Genomic DNA, 27,632 nt, shown 5'->3' with positions numbered 1-27,632 from the left:
CATGTCTAAAATATATTTGCACTCTTATGTTTTCGTTCTGAATTTATGCATTTTGAAAAAGGTGATGGGAGGCCATGGGATTCTGTTTTCATGTTAATTTTCTAGTTCAGCATTATCTTTCTGAATACGAGAACCAGGCGAATGGATAGCTGCGGCCTTTCACGTTCACAAGATAAAATTCTATCTCACCTGATGAGGTTGAACTTGGCGACATTTGCTATCTGTTCATTGATGACCCTTCTGATGATGTCCCTGCAGATTTCAAACTCCGCGGGATCCATCGTCTTGATGTCCAGTACGAGGACCACACAGTGCTCCTGGATGACTCCGAACGTGCGCCGGCTCTCGGACGTTAACCACTCCAGCCTCCTCTTGTACAGGGTGATAGCCTGCATCAGCCTGCTCTCGATCTGTTTTAACTTGTCTTTGCCTACAGTCACCTATGTTAAGAAGTAAATAGAAGTCAGTTACAACAAGGAAAGCCACCACAGGGGGCCCAAAATCCAACTTGATCTTTGTTTTCCCAAGACCTAACGTAAATATCATCACTATCCTTTCAGACCCTCTTAAGTTATATGCTTTAAGTTTTGGAAGCACAAACACACACAAAGACTCACACAGACATACCTAAAACAATACCTCCATTTTTCATGGAGGTAACTATCAAAAACAATTCAGTAGTACACTTCTAATTCAGAAGCTTTTGTGCCTTGTTTTGTGACAATCTATAGTGAACCAAAAAAAATCAAATTTGGAGAAAACCACTCTTTTAATGAGGTTAAGTTTTTTTCCATACTTATTTTAGATTTAAAAGATTTGAAAGGTTTGGTGCATTTTTATTTTGAGACCTTTGCACTCAACATCTAGTATTCAGCAATGCATACAATAGATATAGTACTTGTATTAGATTTCATGTTATGATATTTGTAAAAAAATATGCTTTTTGCAATCCAAAAGGAGCAAAGATGTCCATAGGGAAGTTGACTTACATTGAATGTTTTGCCGTCTTTTCTTGGGAACCTCTGGAACAGCCCCTCTCCATACCTGGAACTGACTGGCTTCTTCAGAGAATAATCATAGTCTGTCAGGTAAGAATACTTCTGTTAGCGGCCAAACTAAACAGGTTTGGATCTCAATAAAAACATACAAAATGCATGTATTTCAAGTATATTGTCTTTGGTAGGCAGACTTTTGATATAAAGGTAAGGCTACTCAATCTCTATGTAACTTCTACTAAAGTTAAACATAAATCCACCAGGGTATACATAATTCCTCCAACCTGAAAAGATGCATCCAAACAGATCTCCAACCCAACGTGCCCTAGTATGACGCACTCCTGAACATCTAAATTGTACATACCTGGGGGTACTGCACTAAAGATCTCTTGAACCCACTTTTTTTCAAAGTGGCGGACTTATGTGACCCGGCGGATTAATGTTAATGGGGGTTAATTTTTATTCTGAATATGACAATGAAAAAGTGAAATGACAACAGTAAAGCAAGCCTAAGGATGTAATGACATTATTTTTGTTTTGCTGTATTGTACATTGTTGTAATGAGTGCAGTAGAGTTAATTAGAATTATCCATGAATAGTTTCATCAGGTTGGTAAGTCACTAGATAACAAAGTTCTTTGTACACAACCCAGAGCTTTATTGTCTGCCATCTTCAATGTATATTGCCCCGAGGAAGGTAACAGAGAGTAAACAAAATGTTGGATTTGATAATTAACACTTGGTTGTGTACAAAGAACTTTGCCCAGAATTGTTATTCCACATCACAGAAATACAACAGAAATCAGTTGCCTGCACAGCATTTTATCTACATGTACATGCAATGGACTGGGATCAAGCAAAAAAGCTTTTAGAGCGACTTTGTTTCCTGGTGCCATGACAGCTTTGTGTAACCAGTATCATGGGGGTTTATAGCCCCAGGGATAAGGTTGACTTTGAACTCCACCCGTATGGAACTAACCACTCCAGTCTTTTATTCTCCAGGAACTGACATTTTGGTACAAATATGGTAAATAATGGATGCCTGACATTTACACTGAGTGGTTCAAAGCGGTCAAGGACTGGTAAAAAAAAGAGGATACAGCTTTCACTGCTGTCGTGAGTAGTCAGCTTGATCATTAATCTTTTTTGTAGAAAATGTTGCAGGATATCTTTTTATCTAATAATGTACTGTTGATACATATATCATATTTAGGAACTTGTATGGTAGTCACTTGTGCCTGTCCCTGGTGCTGAAATCTATGTACAGGTTATAATTCGAGGTAGAAACTTTACTTAAAAAGTAAGAAGTAAGAGATTTGTGTGATAACTATGCAATTTTTCTGGGGTATCAAATTGACCTTGAATTTCCCCCCTTTGTCCTCAGCACTCTAATTTCCCCCTCCCCCTTTGGAATATCAGACACGGAATAAGCTAGTTCACAGTTTGAAGTGCACATTAAGGTCCCTAGCAAAACATTAAGAATGGTTAGAAGGGCCTTCAACTTTGACATATTACCTACAATGCATCACACCACACATGTGCACTTCAAACTGTGAACTAGCCTATAACCTTTTGCTTCCTTTCCATGTAGAACTGCAAGGACAGAAGTACATGTAATCAGTAACTGTTGATGACTTACCATCACTGTGCTTGAAGCCAATGGCCGGTAGAATCTGACCCATGGACAGTTTGTTCTTCTTGAGCCCGTACATGGTCAGCCACTTCTGGGTGGAGATGGCCGGAGTCACGTCCAGTTCCCAAGTGGACTTGGGCGGGGTCGGTATGGCGACCTTCATGTCCACCGTGGTCTTGAAATCGTACAGGTCCAGTCTGGGCGGCTGGTCGTGATGTTTCAGGTCAAACTTGGGATCTGGGGGTAAACATGTCCGAAAAATACGACAATCAGGGATGGCAGACTTCACCCACTTACCTATACTGCCTTGTGAGCATTGTTGTACCACAGATAAAAGAAGGCAGCACCATAAAGCACATGCAATGTACATTGGCAATCATATACAACAAGCCAAAAAAATAGTTCACAAGTTCTAAATTTTCTTGGAGAGAAGTAAAAATAATGTTTACGTAATACATGTACATGTCCATTTGGTGACTATTAGCTACATTTGTACATGGTGCAACCAAACCTGAACTTTATTAACAGAAATGTTGAAAATGGATTGCTTAAAAATTCTGCACGACATTATCAGATAGTGCAAAAAAAGTAAAATCATGAATTGATATTAATATGTGAGAGGAATATCATACTTTTTATCCACAAGGCATTTGAAAGGTTGAAAAGGATTAACAATTCAGAAGCAGGTTTAATCTGTCATAATCAATTCTGAACTATTGTCACTGTCCACAATATGATTAACTCATGTTGGAAACCTGAGTTGATTTCCCAATGGTGAGATCCATATACCATGAGACTTATCTAATGGCCCAACAATGAGTACTAAGCCTCTGTGATATACTAGTACACACCATCATATAAATCTGGGTGATAGGGACGTGGAGGGTTTGGCTGTTGCATGGGAGAATGCCAACAAGATATTCAAGCCTCTAGTATTAGAGATAAATGTTAACTTAAAATCTTGCTTATTTTTTTTGAATGTCATCTAACCTCAACTAACATTAACCCGCCAGGTTATAAAAATCTGCCACTTTGAAAAAGGGTGGGTTTGACTTTGAGAGATCTCTAGTACAGCACCCCCAGGGTATGCACAGTTTAGATACAGGTCCTGGAGTGTATTATACTGGGGGACGTTGGGTTGGAGATCTGTTTTGACAACTATCTTTTCAGGGTGGCTGAATTATGTAACCTGGTCCAATTATGTTTAACTTATAATTAGTAGATGTTACATTCATTGGTAATTTGAGGTTTAAAGCTGAGGTTGTATTATCTTATCAAAGAGTTTTGTATTTCTTTTTGGTGTGAATAGTGATGATTAATAATACCACAATTCTGCTTGACCAGGAGGATTTAGAAATGGCTTTAGTTACTCATACAATTACTCAGGGCTCAAGAAAACAGGTCACAGTGGGTCTACCTGTGTAACCTGTTTTTTGCTGTCATGGATAATTAACCGATTGTGTATTAGAAAAAACATGTTTGTCCAACATAATGACTGACCTATTTTGATAATACAACAGGTTTCTAGGAAATGCATTTCAATGTATCAGGCTATCACACTATTAATAATAATAATAATAGTATTATTTGTGACCGCGATGCTAAATTTGGGAAAATCATGCTTATTTTCCTGTTTTTATGGTACTTTGCTAGTATTTAGTAAATGATTTACACAACAATGTGGCCAAAACAGCCAGATGATCTGTATGCAGAGGTAGTCAATAGTAATACTCAGGACTAGTACAGCCAGGTATGATTATAACGCTTTATGTACAAAACCTAATACTAGTATAACGTTGGGTAACATAAATTCGCGGGGTACTTAAATTCGCGATTTTTCGAAAACGGCGTATTTAGGGATATGTGCTACATGCAAAATCAGTTATAACGCCAGCAATGCAAAGCAGATAGACTAACGTATTCAGAACACTGGCTGAAAAGCTTCGATAACCATGCATTAGAAGTTGGCGACGTCAAAAACTCTCCGTCCCTTATTGACAGAGTCTGGGGGCTTCGTGGGAGAATCACCCAGCACGGTTGTTCGCTGGTTTATACGACAAATGTCACATCTCCTGCCTGCTAAACACAATTATTTATAAGACAACTTATTACAATCTCTTTTGCTAACCTACAACTGGATTCTAAGTGTGATCAATCATCAAAACTCCTCTCTGTTGCTACAACCTACGGCACGTGTATTTTCCCGCCGCCATATTGTTAACCAGAATCCTGTTGTCAAGCAGACGACAAAGGTTTGTGAGGAACACTTTTTTGTCTAAATGCTGCGTGTGATAGTGGACTGAGGAAGATATTTTCCTCAAAGTTTGCTCCTAACACAACAAGGAACACATGGACATAGTAGTATTACCATTGCTACGGCATCCAGCTAACTTTCCATGAATAATGTAACGTTACACGTTGCCCGATGATGACGATGGGCCGACTTTGAGTGAAGTTCTACCGACTCAACACACGGGTTGTTCCCGAACTGGCCTGATGTATGCGGTACGGCCGTTTTTTCGTGTATTTTTTTTACTTGGACACGTCTATATCCATAGCACTCTCCTCAAGCCAAGGATGGAACGAATAGCTGCTGTATAAAATGTGATTAGCGGTAAGATATTGAAGACGAATCTTCTCTCCCGAATTAATGTGCCCCCCTGTCCGACAGCACCGTTATTGTGCGTGCAGCGGACGGTAGTTTCAAGTTGAAATATCATGGTGTCAGCACGACTAGAGACAAAATCTACCATATATATGATTAGTGCAAAGATAGTTCATGATACTGACAGAATTATAGAAAAAAAGGATGGTTTATTGTTCTGCTAGATTGATTTCAGTCAACCATTATCGGAAAAATCCTGAATTTATGTTACCCAACGTTATAAGTTCATAAGAACTATGACCGGAAAAAGTTTACAAACAAAAGAACAGAACATTCTGAAATTGAATGTAACAAATAGCATGAGGCTTCTTTGGTGTAATTCTATTTCAACTGCAGGGTGAAACGATGGACATAATGTGCATGTAAACAATCACAATCATGTCAACCCCAATCAGTGCATTATATATTATAAATGATACTTCTCAGAGTGTTTTTGAGTATCATTGAAAACTTCAATCTTGAACCACAAAAGACAGTCTGTAAAAGGGCTAATCCTTTGTACCAGCATTTTCTTTAAGAACTTAACAACTGAATACAATGGCGGGTTTTGTGGGTCAGCAGACAGGCACTGCCGTCACCATGGTGCATAAGGCGGATCACCACAATTTTTCATTGAGTGACTACATGTGCAGAATGATGATGTTGCTACTTTAGATGTTGTTGTTACTGAGGAAGGAATCCTTGTTAGACTAGCTAGACATCCCTATAAAACTTAGCATACAAGAAAGAGAGTTACAGTCTGGAATTCCAGCTTGGAATTATTTTCCGTCCCACGCAATTGTTTGGGAGCCCATGCTGTTGATTTTCGTCTGTTCCAACAAGAAAATTTCCTGGAGACAGCCCTGTTTACAACTACATGTACAAAGTGCCATTGTGAAAGGTTCTCAAAACAACCACCTGTTAACAGTCCTATATTTGGTTACATTAATAAAAGTACATGTCTGGCATCATAATGTTACACTAGCTAGACATCCTTATAAAATTTACAGCACAAGAAAGAAATTTACAGTCTGTTCTAGCTGTAATTTTTTCTGTCCCACGTATTGTTAGGGAAAAATCTGTCATTTTTAGTGACATTTTTGTCAGTTCCAACAAGAAAATGTCTGTCCCCGGACGGAGGGACGGGTCCTGGAGACAGCCCTATATACAACTACAAAGTTTCATTGTGAAAAACGGGCTCTCAAAACAACCACCTGTTAACAACCCTATCTTTAGTTACTGTTATGAAAGTACAGGAAAATTAAGAATGGCTACAGTAGCTAAAAGTAGTACTCAGAAGTACTTACAATATTGTAAAACTTTAAACAGTTTTGAAAAATCAATTTTAAAATGTGATATGGATAATACAAAATGTCTCAGGTATTCAGCAAGAGTAGACTGTCTGGAACATACGTTATGTACCAAGGCACCAAGGAAGTCACCAACACATAGAAAAACAATTTACCAATGAAATGAAAGGAAAGGTCTCATAGTCGTCTATCATTACAAAAGCACATGTCTAAAATCCTTGAGTTGGTGTGTATGTGTATTTGCTTTAACAACAGAAGGCATAGCTGATTGTCACCTTCGTAGCATGGTAGCATACCATTAGTTTCAGTCAACAATTTTGGACTGTTTTCAAGACATGACTGGAAAACTGTCACATCATCCTTTTTGATGGGAACATAAAGCCAGCAACCCCTCGTCTGAGGGAGCTTATGGCGTCAAACCTCTGCATGTAAAAGAACCCAACACCCTTATTGAGAAAATTAGGGTTGACCTAGTGTGCTTGGCTAAAATATGTGAGCTGTAGCAACTAGTGAACGAAAAAGCATCATGCTTCGTCCTCAGTTTGAAGTCACCTGCTTTACCTTTAGATAACTGCTGTATGGATTCTGTTAGGACCTGAATCTGTGCTGTTTTCAGACTATTGTGGACCTTAATGATTGATTAGACATACACGACATGTTTACATTCACAAATAAGGGTGATAAAACCTAATATAAGGGTCAAAGTACAAAGGGTGTTAAATGTCACACAAACCAAGATTTATTTCACTCTTCAGAGATTTAATCAGATTTATCAACAGTTACTATACAAAATGATTTTGCTTTATTTGATATACAACATTATAACAACCACTTCCAGGGCAAATAATTTACAATGCATAGCAACCACAATCTTGGACAGCTATGAAGTGAAACAGGTGTAACACTTATCTTACAAATTGGACAGGACCATAAGATAATGTGTTTCAACAGCACTATGAATAGATAACAGGTGTGCCAGGTCACCTAGGTGATCCTCACTAGGTGTTCACCAGGTAAGTACTCCTGCAACAGTCCTAAAGAGGAATACCTGTTTCACTTATCAACAAACCACTTAACTAATATCAAGTTGACCCAAAGTCACTTAGCATAAGGTTTGACGGCTATGTCTTGAGGAAAGGAAGCGAACAGTCAACTTAAAATATTGAAGAATGACTCCCATCTCCTTCAGATTAATCATTCCAAAATTCATATTAATCCATTAAAAGGATCTTGAGTTATAGGTGCAAACACACAAGCACACCCAAAAACAGTACCCTCATCGGAAGCAAACTTCCTTCCAAGAGGTAAAAATACTAGTAGGTAGCAAAAACATGTATATGCATACTTGGGTGTGCCTGGCAAAATTCCCAGGGCACCATAGAGCTCATTTGCTGTTGAGGGACAACAGTGAAACAGTGTTTGAGTATCAATGGATAACAGCCACACCCACCTGTTTGAACTTCAAGATCAAAAGGGTTTTGCATTTGTGCTATTATCAACTGAAATTCTTCATCTTTGGATGTTGTTGTTCATCAAATATGACCACCCACAGAACACCCACATACCCATGGTTTACATCATAAATTCATTCATAATTCATATCTTCCTCATGTCTTCATTCATAACTGTTACTGTGAACCTGATTAACAACATGATTTCCTGTTTCATCCAAGAAGACCTTGATTAAAACCATGGCTGCAGTGCAACAATATGACTTTTGTAACTCTTCATAACTCTTTTTGTGACCTCAAAGCTAACAAGAGTTCTACGACCTCATACCTTCGCCAAATGATTTTAACCTAAATATGACTGACGTATTAGGAGTGTGTCTCATCAATTATAAATCATACCAGTTGATCGTTTTCACCCAAATAACATAAGTATGAGCTTAACAAAGAATGTTATGCTAACATTTATCAATTATGCATATGAGGTCCTTTTTAGCATGATTGATTCAATGGCGTTCACATTCACACAACTTCCAAATGCCACAAGTATGAAATTGCCGTCCGTTATTTACTAGTATGGAATTAAAGTATTTTCTCATTAATTATGCAAATTAAATAGGCCTACATTTGCATATTTTCTATCTATCAACATTCCTATCTTCCTCGGTTACAAATGTCACATATTTGGATAGTCATATCATGGAACACAGCGGGTTTTTAAAATTACCTCATAATTATGCAAATAAGAATCTTATTCCCATAATTATCATCCAATCATACAAAGCATCACGTAAACTATCTACATACCAAAAATCATGACCATCCATCAAGCCCACCTTGAGTTATAGTATATTCTCATTAATTATGCAAATGAGGTCTTCATTTGCATAGTTGATATCTATATATATTACATCCACCCTTCATCAAATACTTCTTCAGCAATCCATACTCCATGTAGAACCTCCATACAGTATGACGTATACTAATAAATCACCTCTTCCTTTCTACATATAACATGGTTAACCCACCTACCCTGAACACCGTCCTATCCCCATGCTGTGACACACCACTACTGATTCTTCTTTCTGATGTAAAGCAGTGTATATCCAATTTTGGTCTGCTCACACCAAATTCCACACCACTTTCTGCTGCTAGCTTTCTTATACCACTGCCGACAGCTTGGGTGACAAGCCAATTTGTCCCAACTATTAAGTTTCCTGCCTCCCACATGACGAATAGGCAACCCTACCACTTATCCTTGACCCCTCGAAACAACACCGGCAACACGTACAATATAACACATTTTTACACTTTTCTCGTTAATTATGCAAAGCACTTCGCCCAAAATCTAATCATCTTCAGATTTCCCACATACACACTGACACACCAACTACGACAACAAACCATCCAGGCGTTCTCGACTTATTCTGTTCACTAACAGACACACAGACAAGCATCAACGAATAACCTTCTTGACGAAGGTAATAATATATACAACACCAAAGCTGACAACAACAACAGTAACGTTATGTTGATCATGCCCATGATATATATAGCAAACCAGACAAGAATTTTGCAACCTGTCTTGCAATGCATGCAACTCATTATACAAGGGAATCAAAAGAAATGATTTCTAATGTCAGAGATTGGTGTGCTACAGTATGTGCCATCAAAATAACTAAGAAAAACAAATTTATAAATAGAGATCATATCTGCTGCTGAAATATAATGATTGTTGTATTCTACAATCAATTAAGGTTTGAAATAACATATGGTAGCAATCTTTGCAAGCATGAGCTTTTCAAGATTCTCTATTGAAAACTTCATCTATATAGTATACTATTCAGGAAATGTTATATGGAATTCCCAAGTGGGGAAGGATAACATCTGGCATTATACACCTGTGTTTTGTTCACCTTGCACGACTACCTGTCACGACACCTGGTAGGACACAGGCAAACAGAGCGTGATTACTCCTGACAATAGCTGAGAGGGTCGGGACATTTATGGGCATAATAGTGCTCATCATAGCCACAATCGGAGAACAACGAGAGGTAGGGCAAATCAATTAGGATTATAAAACGGCTGCACAACTTTTGTACTACAGATGTTTCTGTGGCTTAAAGGAAATAGGTGACAAAGATGTAAATGTAGGAAGTTACTAAAGGAAACCATTTATAGAATGACAGAAGGGAAAATGCTGACTTTAGAATGGCAATGTTAAAGTACAAACTTTAAGATATGAATTTAACAATCGCTAAACTTACTGTAGTTGACTACTTCTTAAAATTTTCGTGATGGTTTTATGTCCATGGTTTTCCTGTGACCGATGTTTCTATCAGTACTGTACAGTACTGACTATATAGGACTATCCCGAATTTAAAGCAGATCCGTTTTCTTCTTTTCCACAAATCAAATCACCATCACCTCAAAGGCATTTACAGTAAAATTAGAGATTTTTTATACAAGGCTATAAATTGTTGTGCACCTGATTTTTTTTCTCCTTTTGATCTGAAGAGATTTCAAACATTACAAGTTTGACAAAGAATACCTCGTTGACAACTGCAATAGTCAAAGCCAAAATATGTTAATTTTGGTGACAAACGAAAAACTTTTCATTTCTAACTCAAAACTCACCTTCTCTCCAAGCTTGTATCTTCACCGGATCCAATGTCGTGGCCATCTTAAAATTCTTTTCTAAAACTTTCCTAAAATAAAAACAACAACATGACATGTGTGAGGATGGGGCTACCAGATGAAATATTCAAGGCATGGTTTTCTAATGTTCCACCGTATCAGGTAAATGTTCCGATACATTACGAAAATCAAAGCATCTGTTTCTAATCCATATCCGACACCTTCTCGTATTTCCAACAGAAAATTGAAAACAAATGTCCTCATTCAAAAAGCGTTCAAGACAAAACTAGTGATGAGAAACTGTGAAATAGGAATGATATCATTGATCATGTCTATAGACGTGTATCATAACAATAAATCATTATTGTGTTGAGACATAACGTCAAACACAGCTGATCGATATGTTAAACGCCCACCGACATAGAAACGATCGCGTAGAGCAACGATCGCGATCGCTTGCCCGCTCTAAAAACAACTTTTCCCCCAAATCTACACCATAACGAGTATTCACAACAGCATGGATGCAAAGTACTCATTCTATACTTACCAGACACTAATATTTGGCACTGGGAAATTTATGGTTACTGAGAAAACCCGACTTGGAGCTGTGTTATGCCCCGGAGCCACTGGTTACCCGTAACATGTCAGGCAGCCATGTTCGGATTTTGTGTTGAGCTGCTTCCCGTTGCCCGGGTACAACCGCATCTAAACACACCAAACCCAATAAAACGATCTATCAGAAAATACTACCCAAACACCGTTTTATACTTCAAATATTATCAACGAATACAAAGTACATTTAAATCACAACTTTAATTTTTGTATCAATTTTATTCAAAACATCCTTGTTGTGCTCAAATTGTATAGTAAAAATGTATCACTTTTGATTTTGGATGCGGTCTATGTTTCGAAAAGAATCCAATCAGCGCCCTAATTAGCATACGTCACCAAAACTGGGTACTATTAAAGCCCTACCCTCGGAAATTCACTCCAGGAGTTCAAATTCGGTACAAACGGGTTGGGTTTAAGATATAAATTGTTTGGGAGACAGGGATAACAGTACTAGAGAGTCTGTAGTGGCAACCCACTACGAGAGACACACTTGCGTAGAGCTGCACCCAGTTTGGGACGTCATGTGTTTCTGTGCAGGATATACCATCTGTCTGCTATGCTTGAAATATTTTGGAAGTATCATTTTTCTCACACATAGATAAATATTTGGAAAAAAACACCATTAATTTTGGTATTCAATTGTATGATTAGATTTAAAAGCAAAGTTGTATTTGGAATTGTGGTGAAAACTGATTTATTTGTTATTTAAGTGACGGAATGAACACCCCCTGACTGTGGTAGTTTAGTCCAGCAAAATGTCGAACCCGGTGCTGAACTTCTGCATCCGCCTGATGAAATGGCTTCCAGTCGTCTTCATAACCCTCATCGTCCTCTGGTCGTACTACGCTTATGTAGTTGAGATGTGTGTGTGTAAGTACACGGAGTTTCATGTTCCCTAGCGCCTTAGTTTTGTCAGAATTTTGATCGGAATTTCGACTAAGTTGTGTGAGCGTTTCATGGCTGTGTAGCTATAGTGTAGTCGGACCAGTTGTTACACAGAAAATTTTGGTCACGGGTCAGACGACAACCTGCCAACAACACCTGTGGCGATCGTCCAGAAAATAGGACAACTTTTCAGATTTACCTACCAATAGTGTAAGTGTTGTAAAACGTACTAGTTGAAAATAGCAAATTTAGTGATTTATCTAAGAAAAAAACTGATTAGGCTGGGTTTCTATCTAAGGTTAAGGTACCTCCCTTCTGAGTCCTGACGATTTTGGACCCCCTAGCAGTATTTTCAGGTACTGCAGAATTACAGGCTGACACCCCTAACTTTTTTTTAAGTGGACGAATGACCCATAATCAGAGGGAAATAGATGGGATTGATTAAGGGAAGAATTGAAGGGGAAGGATCAGTAACTTCTGGCATTAAGAAATTCACAAAAACAAAATATATTTCATGGAGACGGGAGGTATGACTATACTATATGATATCTTCTTCGATTTCTAGTTTTAGCATTTTAGCATTCCTTAACATTTAACATTAGCTTAGAGGGGTTTAACGAGTTGAGCCATGTTTACATTAGTCTCCTTGTTCGGCGAAAAGGGGGAAAAATAAGTGTAGACAATAGCAAGACCAGGAAGTGATAAAGCCCAAAATGGCAAAATGCATTATGTTCTGACCTAGTGACATTTCAAACTATAAATTGGCCAAATTGCTAACGTATGTCACTTTGACAGAATCAGCAAGGGTCTATCCAGTCTTAAATGCCCCTAATGTGTCCTGATTGTCATTCGTGTCAGTCGGATAGATTTGATATCCGCAGTGCTGAGATGTATGATCAGACAATTGCCATCAATTTGTGATCCAACGCACTATTATTCAGTCATGTGTCGTGTGATTTATGTCAAGAGTATCATGCCTGGATACTTTGAACAACGTGTTTGACAAGGATGAAATTTCACACCGTAGCAAAATTTTCAATGAGAATCAATGACATTGCAAAACATATTTTCACAAAATTTCAATGGAGAAGTGAATGTATGAATCGTATTGTTTATATCATCATACTGGAATGTCTTGGCATACACATTTTGTAGGTATTCCAACCAAAATTTTAAAAACATGATACACTGATGATATTTACTTTTCCTGAAAGAGCTAATCAAATGAAATAAAATGCTTTTTAAATGAAGTCAATATGTTAAGCGGTTGCCGAGATATGGCTCCACAAAGTTGCCAAAATCGGCCCTCAGAAAGGCCGGCCGTGGGAATTAACTGTGAAAATGAATAATTTACCTTTTTTAAAAGGTAATAGAAAGGTAAGTAAATGCTGCAAAGCTTACTTTATGTTATTTATTGGTAATATGTACTACATAGAATAATCCCACAGGGTTCTGGACTTTCATGTCGTTTTATTATAATCTTATACAGGGTGAAAATATGCCTTTCATGATAAATTTTACAGGTGGTACCGTGACCTTTGACCTCAAGAGAAGGAAAAATCCTCCAAAGTTCACTCACCTGTATCTTTTTATAGGAACACCCCTGTCTTCCGATATTTTAAACATAGCAACACCCATAGATGTTCTTTCACACAATATTAGCCACCTCACCTGTACTTCCTCACAAAATGATTGACTTGGGGTCAAAAATCCACATTTTTGGTTACGGACCCATTGATGTTTAGCCAGTATTATCAGTACAGTACATGCAGTAGCTAGCACGACAAAGTATCATACTTCACGGCTTTCCACAATACACAGCATTATGTTTTATTACTCACAAATATGTTCTATCCATAGAATGTTGACCTTAATAACAAGGTCAACTTTGTCAAGGTCAAATATAGAATTTGCGTACTGTGAATATGTCACTTGATATTAGTAGACGATACATTGCATCATCACATCACCACAACTTGCAACTTTACACTTACACAATATATGACAGATGTTTGTACTATAGCTAGACAATGTAAATATTGCACTTATTATGACAAGGTCAACGTTTTTCAAGGTCAGAGGCTGTCTTCAGTAAGTATACAAATTGTACACAGATTTCTATGATTTTTTTGCAGGTATATTTCCGTTCATCCATAGAATGCAATGTACACAACTTCTTACTGCAACCACCAGCTTACTTTTCATCATTTTCATGGTTAGATGATCATGACAGTCCCATGTACACATTACAGAACATGGCTACTCATCCATGGCTATCATCAACATTAATGTTTTTAGAAGTGGACATCATCATCATTGCAATAGAGTTCAGTCACAACAACAATGTATAACTATAAGCTACAATGTAATTGCTAAACACATACATTTAGCAACTGTTATATCTTTTCATTCATAATTTCATTGTTTTCCTCTGTTTAAACACTAAGTCTTAATTGAACTGGTGGCATAACTAAACTGTTAACTCACCAACCATACCTTTGTCCTCCACCATTCAACATCTCCCACTCCTAAGTGGGTTAGTACATTTTTCAGTAGATACTACATGGTCATGTATTACTAATTTCTTCTCTGCTGTTCTTATGTCTGACACATCTGGAAGGTGGTGTATTCCTCCTGAAAAACAAATATTTAGACTGTTAACATCACTATACTGATTTGCATTTATATCAATTTTCTTTCTTATGATTGTGAAGAAAGAATCAGACTGGCACATATCATATGTGAACAAATGCTACATGATACACTCACTCACTCACTGACTCACTCTCTGATACAGCAACAAGGACATTTCGCTTAATGAATAGATTAAGTAGATAAATGACTATAACTGAAGAATGTGAGTGAGACAGTTTGTATTCCATCTTCAACGACTGCATCTGGGTACCACGTGGGATTGTCATGGATGTCGCTGTACCAGACTCAACAAGAAGAACAGTGTTTCACCTCACAAGGAGAAAAGAACCATTGATTCTTCTGCATGCTGGCAGTCATGACTCTTTTTTTTTAAATCGTAAGCGATGAATGTCATCCCTGAATACTTTCTTTCAACTTGGCAATTTATAACTTCCTAAATAGCATTTAATGTAACTCTCAGTGATCCTGTGAAGTCCAAAGGGTGATTATCTACTTGTGGCAATTAGCATTCGTTCATAAGAACGACAAAGTTCAATATCATATAAAGTCAGAGTTTTGGGAAAAAATTGGGCATAGGTTCCTCGGCTGGCCCCTATCCGGGGGCCACGGTGCCTCAAGTTCAACAAGTGAAAATAATACACAATGGTATTTTTAAACTTGGAACAAGGCAAGCAGAATAATATTTCATCAAAAAGAGACAAACTTGAACACTAGTAAGATTTTCAGAAAAATTGGGCATAGGTTCCCCGGCTGACCCCTAACCGGGGGCCCACGGTGCCTCAAGTTCAACAAGTTGCAAAATACACAATGGTATTTTAGACTTGGAACAAGGCAAACAATGATTCACATAACCAATAACACAATAACAAAGAAATAAACTGCTCTAAAGTTGTAATGTTATTCATTGTTTTCATGACTAAAACAATTGCTTTTGAAACTACATTGCTGGCATTGCCCTACAAAAAAAACATGCACACATTCAGGCAGGCATAAATAAAATAAAAATTAATACATTTTATCAACCCTATAAATAAAAAATACTGCAAAATATTTTACCTGGAATTTCTTGCTCCAAAGCATCAGAAAGGATTTGGTTGTGCCCCTTCAGTCACAAATCTTCTGTTTCTGAGGAACGCAGAGGTCCAAATTTCGCGCGTCAGGATCGCGCGGCGCGACCATCCAATCACAGGGCCACCCCCATCGGGATAAGTAGCTCCCGCTTCGCCGGTGTGCATGATATAAACATGTCGATTACATCAAAACGTAGCCCTGTTTCTTGCCGTCAATTTGACACCAAGAACAAGAAGAAAAAATTAAATTTAGGTGGTAAATTTTATCATTAAAGATCGATGAGTTTTTTAAAATCGACTTTTACTGCTCAAAAAATTAAAATTTCCTTTTGTTCCAGGTACCGATTTTAAGCTCGTAATCTGCTCTTTCCAATGGCGCCATTTTCATTCTGCTGCGGTCTAAGACGGCGATGCGATTGCGCCATGAACTCAGGGTCACATTCTGTGCAGGCGGAAGAGAAATTGGCCATGTTTTTTAATCACGGCCGCGCGCGCTACGCCGCGCCGTTTTCATCGGCAAATTTCTGGCGTTTGAAATATTTTACAAGCAAAACAAACACATCACAAGAAAGAGAAAGTTATATCCTTTATTTTCATGGGTGACTTTGCCTGTAAAAACGAATAGTTTTTGTACCGCGGGTGTGGGAAGATGGTAGAAAATTTACCGATCGCCATGCGGTAGACGATTTTCGCGGTAGCGTTGGAATACCTACATTTTGTAATACATGCAAAATTATATGACAATCACTTGATAAGAAGTAAGACAGTATTTGTTGAAATCACATTGTTAGAACTTAGATTTTGACTAGAGCAAGCTTTGTGAACAGTTCACTTCAGGATCTCCTCACAATTCATACATTTTGAACAGACCTACTAGGCTAGTAAAGAAATGTTGAGTTTCCAGCTACCCTGCTGACCCTAGCAAAACCTGAACCATAGTCAAAAGCACAACATAAACTTTCCTAGGTTCCTCGAGCATCAAGTTCAGATAATTCAGCTAGAATTGCACGAAGAAACATAAGAAGGACATCAGTAGTCTGATATCTACAAAAACATGGCCTAGATTCTCCCAGCTTTTCAAATGCTCTAGTGTTACTGACAAATGAGGTTGGTGCATGTTTTTGTGAAATTCTTCCAACAAATTCAGATCAGATATCCTTGACTATGGTCATGTTTTTGAGAATTTGTGTAGTAGTAAAATAAAAATAAAATAAAATAAAGCTAATGAACAAGTTTCAGTGGAGCAGTTAGCAAATATCAGTAATGAATGCGGACAAAATAATCAATATCAAAGGGCTTTGATCTTTGTATTGGCACTTGTTACTGATATGTATATGAACATCAATGCTAGGTCAACCAGTCTGTGCTTTTTATGTAGTGTGCTTCTGAAACTAAATATGTTTTGTGGTTGTGAATTTCATAATTACATGCGTATTGTTAGTTTTGTTACCCTTCACTTCTCAAATGATATATGCCGTGAATCATTTAAAAAGCAAAGGGTAACTTTAGATTTCCAGAAAAAATAACATTGTTTCTTCTACTTTACAGTTGCCATCACAAGCCTACCACAGAAAGGTATGTAGTCTATCAGTATTTCTTTATTGGAATTTTCTTACTGTATGCCTTTTTTTGACAATTCATAGAGAATTTAGGAAACAAAAAAATCTGGAAAAAATGAGTTTCGATTTTGTCATTGTTTTGGTCAGCAACTTACGAAGCGTTATTTCCTTCCAGTGGTGTATCTGGTCTTGTACCACGTCTTCTTCTTGATATTCGTGTGGTCGTACTACCAGACCATCTTTGCTCCCGTGGGAAAACCTGCACAGGAGGTAAGACAAGACATCACTCTTCTTTAATTACCTCCATAGCTTTCATGTAGGTATGTCCCGGTGTGTGTTTGTGTTTTTGTGTCTCAGGACAAATAACTTAAGACCCTCTGGATGAATTGTGATGATATTTGGTACATGGGTAGGTGTTGGGAAGATAAAGGTTAAGGTTGATTTCAATCCCCCCTTGTAAAGCAGTAGAATTTCCTTTTTGGTATCTTTTCCCCAAGATTCCTTGAGCCTTGTCACTCAACCAGAAGCTTTCCTCTTTCAAACTAGAGGAAGGAATAGAATTTTGTTCTGAACGTAGCCTTGATGTCGAGTACCTGTATGTTTTCTAATGTATTGTGCAGTTCTTTTCCTATGTATGTCTGGATTTTACTATAGAAATGATTGAGTCTGAAATAAAGATAATTCAATCAAACAGTAAAAGAAAGAAAAGGGAAAGGGATAATTTATTGTCTTTTCCATGTACTCAAGTTTTACTTGAGCAAGGCAGATGTGGATAGACTGGAACATGAAGACAGAGAAGACCGTCAACAGCAGTACCTGGCACAAATGGCCAAGGACCTGCCCCTGGTGACAAGAACCATTGGAGGATGTAAGCATCTTTTACTCATCTTAGGGCTGGTCCATTTTTGGTGACACCTCAAGGCTGGAGCCAATAGTATATTGAAAATTTGGAAGTTTGTCAGGAGAATTTTATCTAAAATATTTGGGTTGGGGGTCAAGAGCAATTTTATACAAGGAAAAGTAAAAAAAAGAAAGAAATTTGAGAACAGAAAGGAAAATTTGACCTGTATATATGCCCTCTCTAGAACCTTAGATAAACAAAATCATTCTAATACACAAATTTAAAAGTGTATGTGTCCTCACTACAGGTATACTTTTTGTTGTTAAACATAAACTTCTATGTCATAAATGCTGTGAACAAAAGCATGGACTTTGTGTTTATAAAATTAATGTTATGTTATTTCTTCTCACAGCAATCCGATATTGTGAACCCTGCCAGCTCATCAAGCCAGACAGATGTCATCATTGTTCAATGTGTGGAACGTAAGTACTGGATATGTCCTTTAGATCAGGGTAGAGATAGCGATCTAGCAGAATCAATCAGTAGAGATCATGATCGGAATCTCAGCCAATAGAGATTGTGATCACGATTTCAATCAGTAAGATCACTGATTCTGCCAGATTGCATTCTCTATCCCGTCGGTAACAAAAACGTGTATACTACATGCTGAATCCAGCATGGACATGTATTAACATTTTAGTCTTAAGGTTTCGTAGGAAATGTTCTTAGGAGTACCAGGGTCAATGCTTTTGCCCATTTTCCTTTCTATACGTTGAAGAAGGAAGTGAAAAAGTGTCAGTCTATATACAGCTTTCTTCAGCATTTGTCTTGCAGTTAAACAATGACGAGACTCAGTATGTGATGTAAAATCATGTTTAGTATCTTACTGACTATTTGTTTTCTGTATTTTACAGGTGTGTACTTAAGATGGATCATCACTGTCCTTGGGTGAACAACTGTGTTGGGTACAGCAACTACAAGTTCTTTGTGCTGTTCCTGGGCTACGGTCTCCTGTACTGTATATATGTAGCAGGCACTTCTGTGGAGTACTTTGTCAAATTCTGGAATGTAAGTATTGTTTTACTGTAAAGATGTATTTTCTATTTTGCCTTTTGACGACGTGCTGCATTTTGGATCTATGTACTTATGTGTCAAGTTTGACACTTTCCTTGTTTGAACAGTATTTATTTAGGTCTCTCTTACTGGTAAAAAAATAATGTAAATCTTGGAATTTTGCGGTGGTTTTGTTTTCGTAGTGACCTCTCCAACACAAATTCATTACACCGCTAAGATGCATTTCCAATGTATTACTACTGGACTGCCTATTGTTTCAGCTACGAACTTAAAACATCACAAAAACTTCCTTTTCCCTTCTACTGCGAAATTAAGTCCCTACAAAAATTAATGAATTTACATTAAATTTAGACAACTTTGAAATTTTGAACTGTCTCTGACCAAAGTTCTCACTGCCGTCTTGTAGAAAGAACTGGATGATACCATTGGAAATGGGAGGTTCCATATTTTGTTCCTGTTCTTTGCGGCGGCCATGTTTTCAATCAGCCTGGTGTCCTTGTTTGGTTATCACCTGTACTTGGTCTTCAGCAACAGGACCACATTAGGTATGTTTGTTTGTTCTGCTTGTTTAGTTTGTAAAACCGGTAAACCGCCTTTGGTGTAACACACCAGTTTTGTACAGTTGATTATATGGATGAGATCCTCTGGGAACCCCAAAACTGATGCAAGCGTGCGAAAAAAAAAAGTTTGGTTAAAAAAAAAGTTGCCTTCATCTTGAAATCTATGTGGTCAGGAAGGTTGAATAAAACACATGTTTCGTATACCAAATGACAGTGTTTCCGCCAGACCGCGACTGAGAGGCCGTCCACTTGGGGAGGGCCGTACCGCGAAAATTAATTGACCGTACCGCGAAAATTAATTGACCGTACCGCGAAAATTGATTGACCAGGAAAAGTAACTGAATGTTGTGATCAGAAAAGACTTTGTTAATTTTTCAAAATCAATTTGTTACGAAGGTCGCTATAATACTGCTTCAATCGTCACAAAATGCGATCTATATTGACCAGAAACGCCTGAAGTGTAAAAGGGGTTTTCCCGCCATGTGGTCACATGACATCTTGCCGTCAACCAATCAGAGCACAGGTTTTATGACGCTGACCAATCAGCGCTTAGAACCTTGCATATCAATGAGCTTTGCGCTTAAAAACATGGCGGACGGCCCGGGACGGAGCAGGTTGCGACTCGTCGAGAGACTCGAGCGAGCGACTTACTACTAGTATGTGAATTTTCTACGGTACATATGGAGAATTTTCACGGAAAAACATTCTAAGGAATATATATTGTGTCGAATACGGTCAGAAATGATGGCGAATCGCGGCAAATCACGACGTAGAGGCTGAAATGCACGGGCGAAATTCTTGTTTTGTTTACGTTTTTCCTTGTTTTCTTCTATGACTTTCTTCGATTGAGTCTTGAAAAACGGGTTTTTAATGAGATCACCGTATGCCAAAGGCACCGACATCGATTCTTCGCAAGCCTCACAATAGCAACAAACAAAAGAGTGTGAATGTCCAATGATAGAGAGCGTCCCCACGCCCGCAGTAACAAAGAAAAACAAAGAAATTATGCCGACCTCTCGTATTTTTTTCCAGATTTCTCGGCATTTAGTTTGTCTTTTTTTTTAAGAGGACGGCCTATGTCTGAGTTCAGGCTGTCCAAAGCGACCTAAGGCCGTCATTTGACGGGAAGACGCCCCTCTGACGGAAACACTGCCAAATGATAAATTCTTCATTTTTGTTCTTTGACTTTGGAATTGACTTAGGCATCCTACGACACTACTCATTAGTATCCATTTGCAGAAATATTTTTGGGTGCAATTTACGGCATATATTTGCCCATTTTGCGGCTGCTTTGTTAGATTTATAGTATGGTCGGAAAAATTTTTTGTGTGGAAACGGACGGAAATACATGTAGATGCATGTGCAGATGTCATCCATATAATCAAATCAACAAGTACAAACTGCATAAGACCACATTGTATGGTTTGAGCCACTCACACTGGTAAGGCAATGGGAAAGAGTATGGAAGTTTACCACACCAGTAGACTAGCCCCATGCTGTAATATTATCTATGCTTGCATGGCTGTGTGTCCAATGGGCTAAGGAAACAGGGATGGTCACCGCCCTGTAAACCGTATGATGTGGAAAGGACTTAAAACTTCCATCTTCCCCTTTAGAATCCTTCCGAACCCCCATGTTCAGACACGGTCCTGACAAGGATGGGTTCAACCTGGGGTCATCCAACAACCTGAAGGAAGTGTTCGGGGAGGACAGGAGGTTATGGTTCCTGCCAGTCTTCACCAGGTGGGTAGGGGGCGCTTATGGATGGTCCCTCGTTCTGACCACAGTCCATGGGTGTAGCCATCTTATATTCCAAAGCACTGTTTTCCTGAAGTCCTGTTCTATGTCTTGAATTGTGTTCATCTTTATCACCTGTATCATCATCATTCTCGTATCTTGTGTTCCTCATTCTGTGCTGCTGTGTTTCATGTTGAATACGGAGGTTTATGGTTACAATTGTGCATGTGCAGGGAAATGCATCGTGGGTTATATGTCAAAGGTGAAGGACTATAGACCTCCTTATTCTGCCTTTCTGTTCCTCTTCACCATTTCTTTGTACCGTTCCAGTTGTCCCTCTCCTGAATATCAAGAACATCTGCAATTCTTCTTTTCCTTAAATTTGAATTTTGAGACTCCTCCTATCTACTGCAAGCCCCAATCTCTTTATGGGGTATTGAATGTATCTAAATATATACATCACAAAAGTAACATATATTAAGTAGTACCTGCTGTTACCCACAGAAGTGAATAAAATCAGTGCCTTATGCCAAGATTTAATTGTTTAAGAACCTCAATAATCGGCACAGTTACTGAATAGCCATAGACCTTTGACCTGCCAACCTAACACTGTTCATGGGAAAGGGGGGTTACAACGACAAGCACGTACCTAGGTATGAAACATGTCAAGGAGTTGTCTAGCATAAAAAAGTTAGTCACAGTATCATATCTAGTCAACGTTGCATCAGAATCTTGTGCATCGCGAACAATTTCTTCTTTGAACAGAACTAATACATGTATGTGCAGGATCCTTATTCAAACACGACCTTACATGCACTAATTACTTAGGTTCCAGTGACGTGCTATAATAACATAAAATTAACACCAATGGAATCCTCTTCTCTTTATTACTGACCTTCTAACATCTCTTAGCTATGATTTATCATATTTTGTTTCTGTATGATAAGTTCTTAATGCTTTCTACTCCCCCTACCTTGTTGCAATGTCTACTGTATCTGTATCACCCCCTTCCCCTTCTGAATTTTGGTGGCCTATGTTGTTTATTACTAATAAACTGTATCCTTCCGTTGTCGTTGCTGTAGTCTGGGTGATGGGCTGAAGTTCCCTACGCGAGTTCAATACGATCCAAGTGAGCCGGCCCCAACCGATTCCCCGGCCACTGAATCCCCCGATAGTCCAGATAGCGTCGGGTATGTCGTGATTCTTCCGCGTGTGTGTTTGGCGTTGGCTTTGGCGCTTTAATTCAAACCATCAAAATGTAGTTTCATGCATTTCATCGCCTGTTTGTAGTGTTGGCATCACCTGTTTAAATGTTCCATGTTCTTACCTATAGGTGGTGAGGGACTGGCTCAATGTAGTTTTCTTTGAAAATAAGACACATAATTTGCCTACTTTCATTGCTAACAAAAGACATACATGGCCCATAGAATGCAGTTTGCAATGCAACAGGGAAGTAACATTTTGAGGAAAAAAAATACTCTAGTGTGCGTGTGTACAGAATTTGCCACTATCATTTACCCTAATATGCTAAAACCACTATCATATTTATAGGTTTTGGTGACAAGTCTCAATAATGAAATACCCGTCAGCAATTCAAGATAACCAAATAGAAATAAAAACATATCTAGTTAGTCAACTTGAGAGCTTGTAAAGAAAAGCTCCACTTATTCAAACTTATTTGACTCACTGTATGAAATATTTGAGTTGCCCAGATACTTGCGACAACGAAATCTGTCTCCCTCTCTTTCCCTTCTATTTCACCCCCATGAAACTCCTTTCTTGCTGTACCCGGTAATTCTTGCCGTACCCGATCCTTTTGCGGCATACCCAAAGGCAGACACGGCACAGCCACAGTACGTAGCTTCTCAAAAGTCATGTCTAGATACGATGAACTACAACAATACTCATATAGCGGCGGCCAAGGCAAACAGTCCTGACCATCTCTCATCCGAGTGGCGTTGCAGGAATCGTGCCCAATCTTGAGAGCACTTCTGCAAACTGTAATGAGATGTGGTCTGGAGTGCTTGAGTGGGGTTTACAGAAGTGTTCTCTTCTAGCGGGTGTACGCCACGAATTACTGGGTACAGCAAGAAAAGAGTTTCATGGGGGTGCATCTTGCCTAGATTCAACCTATCGGCTATTCAGTGCTACTTAGTAAGGGTGGGCATGTAACTGGGTTCTGAAGGCTTGGGTCCTTACACATGACTGAACAATAATATCTGTAGCTCATCATATAATATGAGGTCATATCTTCATCATTTCTACATTGGAATTAGTTTGCAAGAAAAAAAAAACTCAGCATGTTTGCTCAGTAATGGCACCAGTATGAAAGTTGGAATTGTAAAATGATCCCAAGAAAAGTAGTACAGTAGATGTAGTCTAGTTTCCAAAGGTGTAAATGAGTGGTTATAGAATGATGTTACAGCAGAACTAGAACTGGATAGAAAGGCCCATTCTCCTGTGAAAAGCCTATTGAAATATATCTTGAGAAGGCTCTGCTAAAATGGGCTTAGCAGGACTTTACTTTTACGGGCGTGGCCTCTATCCAGCTGTCAGCTAATCAGAGAAAGAAAACATTCATGTGACTCTCTCATAGGCTGACAGCTGGTTAGGGGCCTCCCCCACAAAAGTGGAAACCTCTGCCTGGTTTAGCAGAGCCTCCCAAGGGCATATTGTATAATCTGCGGGTGAGGCTCTTCATAAGAGAATGAGAGAGGACAGTACAATGTAGTTAATTTTCTTTTGTGCTACCTCAAATCACCATCTGCATTCATTGTGCAAAGTATTGGTTTGTATGATAACTATTTCTCATTGCCCCCCTCCCCCCTGTCCTGTAGTTTTGGTGACGGCATGAGCTTCCCTACCCGGAGAACCTCAGAGGACTCGCACCAGCTGTTGAACGACAGACAGCGTTGGGCAGAGGAGGGAGAGGGAGACATCAGCGACAGGGAAACAGGTGAAGAACTCTTTATCTATCATTGTGTGAAGTTTCACTAGAATCTGTCTGTATCTAAATGTGTTTCAACATGTACAAGTGACCACCTCTACATAAGGACCACCAGGCCAATGTGACCACCTTTTGGTGCTCCCTTAGATAATTTTTACCTTTGACCAAAGCATTTTGACCACCTGTCCATATTACTATCCCCCTGTGTGGTCTTCTTGGGCGGGCTTGACTATGTGTAAATGTATTTTTCCAACTGCATTTTAGATAATATTACGTTATGCTAAACTGACTTAAACGGTAATTTATGCTATGCTATGCTAATACGAATAGCAGTATCATATGTTAAACTAACTCTTAACAGTCCTAGTACTACCAGTATAGTTGTTAGTTGTGTGTGTTAGTAGTGATTATGTCTATAAGAGGTCACACATAAGAAGATTGACACATTTTTTCTTTCTGCAGCCCTAACCACAGTTCAACCCCCTGGACGCAGCAGAGTCCATGTAGAGGCAGAGACGTAGCGGAGGAGGGGGGAGTACAGCTCTTGGAACAGCATACCGAGAACATTCAAACTGTGCTTTATGTACTAGTCTTTTTGTGGGGAACAAAGCATGGAGAAGTACTTGAAAGCTTAGTCTAAAAGAGTTGACCATTTTGTATCATTGGATATGCTGGTGTCTTTTTTCCAACAAGCTGTTTTTGAAATGTCTCTTTTTTCGGAAAACAACCTTCCTAGTAGTTCCCTTGGAATTAATGTCATCATTGGAGATTTTAAGATAAAGACCCATTTTGATACATTTACCTGAGCAGGAATGTATAGAAAGGTATTAGATGTAGTAGTACAATGGTATGCTATCCTTTCTGTTTATCAAAATACATGTAGTTATATGATGTACATGTACATGTACATGCATTTTAATCTGTATGTATGGCTGAGTAAGAAAAAAACCTAAGATTTTTTGGATTGCAAAATAGCAGAATTAAAATGTTTACAACAGACTACATGTATTTCAAATACCCAGTGTATTCAGGAAAAGCAACTTTTTAGATACTTAGTATCAACCAAGATGTATAATACTTGTGTATTGAGGACCAAACTTTTTTTTACACATCAAAATTCTTAAATCGCTGATAAAAACAACACTTTTTGTACATACAATACATGTATTTGGTTCCCATGCAGTCTCCTTTTAAATTCTGTAAATATTTAGTAAAGATACAAACAGCAATATAAGAAAATTTGGAGCCCTATGTGAAAGCTTTCTAGTTCACAAACTTCAGGGAAAAATCATCTTAGATTGCTGCACTGATACTTGCCTTAAAACAAGTACAATCAAGCAAAAAGGGAAAAAAACTTATAGTTAGATTCAGATGCATCAACAGGTCATTATGTTTACCTTCGCAGAAGGGAAACATAGCTTTGTTACATCTTCTTATGTTTTCTTTCGTCACCATTGATTCCAGTAACCATGGTGACAGCCAAAGTACTAGTAAGTAGCAGGCACCATGTGGTGTTCAATTTCATTTTGTAGCAAGTGGCAGGACAGAGCTGGATGGGCTGGTCACCATATATTGAAGTAAGAACAAACAGAGCAGTAGTTTGTTAGGTAAGACCATGTGAAGGAAAACATTATGTATTTGCTTGCACTACCAGTATGTTCTAGTTTCTTTCCCATCCTCTTTTCTTTTGCTCAATGGTTTGATACCCCAGAAAAAAATTAGCTTCAAAGTTTTTCACAATCATTGCTGATACCTTGTATTTAAGGACATACCATGATGCTGTACATAATTGTTGTTAATAATCAGGAATAATCACTCAAATTTGTATCGTAGTCAGCGGTGCCTCTGTAAATGATACTGTTGTACCATGTCTGTATCTTTTTGAGGCAGTGGACACATGTTTATATGACTTACTAGGTATGGTACATTTCAGTTCATTAAAGACCAGCATACTCAAAGGAAAACTTGAAACAGTGACATCACAAAGAGCCACAGTTCTGTGCAAAAATTTTAACATGTAGAATACATGGTTGCCTGATAAAATCAGGTTATTAAAGATATTAAAAGTGTAAATCTGCACATTGTGATAAAAGTAAAACATAAGATTTTAGTTTGTGGCCTTAGCTACACAAGACAAGATATTGCCGGCTTGGTCAATGGTTTGTCTTCACAATCAAGACCTATTTGTAGTATTTAATGATGTTGGCAATATCTGTTAGGAAAAGAAATATGTGTAGATACATTGAAGTCGCTGCAAATGTTGATGTAGTGCTTTTAATACAATTGAAGCTTTTGTACATGTATAGAAGTACCTTTCTGGTATAGGTACTTTAAATGGTAACATTTCCTTTAAATGTAAACATTGCCGTTAAAGTAGGTAAAGGCCTTGTAATTATAGGTGAAGTTTTATTTTGTCTTATTTTTTTCTTGCTGGGATGTGCTTGTTTGTTTCACACTATAGACACAACAGCACTAACTTGTGCGTTTGAGAAACCGTTTAATACACATTTTTGTGCTTTCAATATTTTGTGTAATGTTGTCTTTTAACTGTCAGGTGTATGAATGAGACAATCCTGAGCTCCTATTGGACGAATTTTAAAAGTGATAAAGAATCCTGAGCTCCTATTGGTAGTTCTGGGAATAGGGATGGTTCTCTGGAGTTAAAGGTGAAGCTCTAGGGGAAGAGGGGGGTGTCCCTGTGGTGTAGTGGTCTGCGCTTCTGTCTCTCACCACATCTGGTTAAAATTACTTGGACCAGAAGGACTGGGGTTCAAGCCCCAGGTAGGATACCTCTGGACAAGAGGCGCATTGAGTCATACCAAAGACTTTATAAAAATGGTACATACTTCTGAAACAGTATGGAAGTTAAACACACTTCACTGCCAGTGGATTAGCCCCCTGCTACAGTGATTGCACCACAGTGTGGCCCAGGGCCATGAAACGGAGATGTCAATTTAAGGACAGCAGAAGGTATATAATCAAACATGTTGTTCATGGTCCTTGACTTTGACTCATTGATAACATAT

The 27,632-nt window shown here is 38.4% G+C and overlaps 2 protein-coding genes and 1 long non-coding RNA gene across 6 annotated transcripts in view; 1 reads left to right on the top strand and 2 right to left on the bottom strand.

The window, feature by feature from the left end:
- The window catches only part of LOC136436442 (von Willebrand factor A domain-containing protein 3B-like), a 39,795-nt gene extending 28,446 nt beyond the window's left edge, over positions 1 to 11,349 (bottom strand). For 2 of the 3 annotated variants that reach the window (XM_066430430.1, XM_066430431.1), the window contains exons 1-5: positions 11,214 to 11,349; positions 10,667 to 10,737; positions 2,634 to 2,864; positions 990 to 1,081; positions 190 to 440 (exon numbers count right to left, since the gene is read on the bottom strand). In XM_066430430.1, coding sequence (XP_066286527.1) covers positions 190 to 440; positions 990 to 1,081; positions 2,634 to 2,864; positions 10,667 to 10,712 — 620 coding nt within the window. In that variant the 5' untranslated portion in view covers positions 10,713 to 10,737; positions 11,214 to 11,349. The remainder of the gene's footprint in view (positions 1 to 189; positions 441 to 989; positions 1,082 to 2,633; positions 2,865 to 10,666; positions 10,738 to 11,213) is intronic. The other variant, XM_066430432.1, reaches the window with a different exon arrangement.
- Positions 11,350 to 11,996: 647 nt separating this feature from the next.
- Positions 11,997 to 27,128, top strand: LOC136436443 (palmitoyltransferase ZDHHC20-B-like). Of its 2 annotated transcripts, XM_066430434.1 has the most exons (11): positions 11,997 to 12,148; positions 17,437 to 17,463; positions 17,623 to 17,717; positions 18,195 to 18,315; positions 18,701 to 18,770; positions 19,203 to 19,356; positions 19,769 to 19,907; positions 21,539 to 21,665; positions 22,742 to 22,849; positions 24,497 to 24,615; positions 25,069 to 27,128. In XM_066430434.1, the coding sequence occupies exons 1-11, from the start codon at positions 12,034 to 12,036 to the stop codon at positions 25,125 to 25,127; spliced, it is 1,134 nt and encodes a 377-aa protein (XP_066286531.1). In that variant the 5' UTR covers positions 11,997 to 12,033; the 3' UTR covers positions 25,128 to 27,128. The 2 variants fall into 2 exon arrangements, with proteins under 2 accessions (XP_066286531.1, XP_066286532.1); XM_066430435.1 differs by lacking the exon at positions 22,742 to 22,849.
- LOC136436449 (uncharacterized) lies at positions 13,614 to 16,608 on the bottom strand. The gene is made up of 2 exons (XR_010756049.1): positions 15,875 to 16,608; positions 13,614 to 14,797 (listed from the first exon to the last, which is right to left on the bottom strand). It is a non-coding gene; the product is annotated as an uncharacterized lncRNA (long non-coding RNA).
- Positions 27,129 to 27,632: the final 504 nt, after the last annotated feature.

This window comes from Branchiostoma lanceolatum, chromosome 6 (assembly GCF_035083965.1).
Source record: "Branchiostoma lanceolatum isolate klBraLanc5 chromosome 6, klBraLanc5.hap2, whole genome shotgun sequence".
Classification (NCBI taxonomy): domain Eukaryota; kingdom Metazoa; phylum Chordata; class Leptocardii; order Amphioxiformes; family Branchiostomatidae; genus Branchiostoma; species Branchiostoma lanceolatum.
Note: the sequence above shows the minus strand (reverse complement) of the source record. Positions and strands in the feature narration are given on the sequence as shown.

What these genes read in the sequence shown, in the direction of transcription:
- LOC136436443 (XM_066430434.1), top strand. Translation starts at nt 12,034, where the DNA reads ATGTCGAACCCGGTGCTGAACTTCTGCATCCGCCTGATGAAATGGCTT. An exon ending in TGTAGTTGAGATGTGTGTGT is followed by an intron (nt 12,149 to 17,436) that starts GTAAGTACACGG and finishes TCTACTTTACAG; the next exon opens with TTGCCATCACAAGCCTACCA. An exon ending in GATAGTCCAGATAGCGTCGG is followed by an intron (nt 22,850 to 24,496) that starts GTATGTCGTGAT and finishes CCTGTCCTGTAG; the next exon opens with TTTTGGTGACGGCATGAGCT.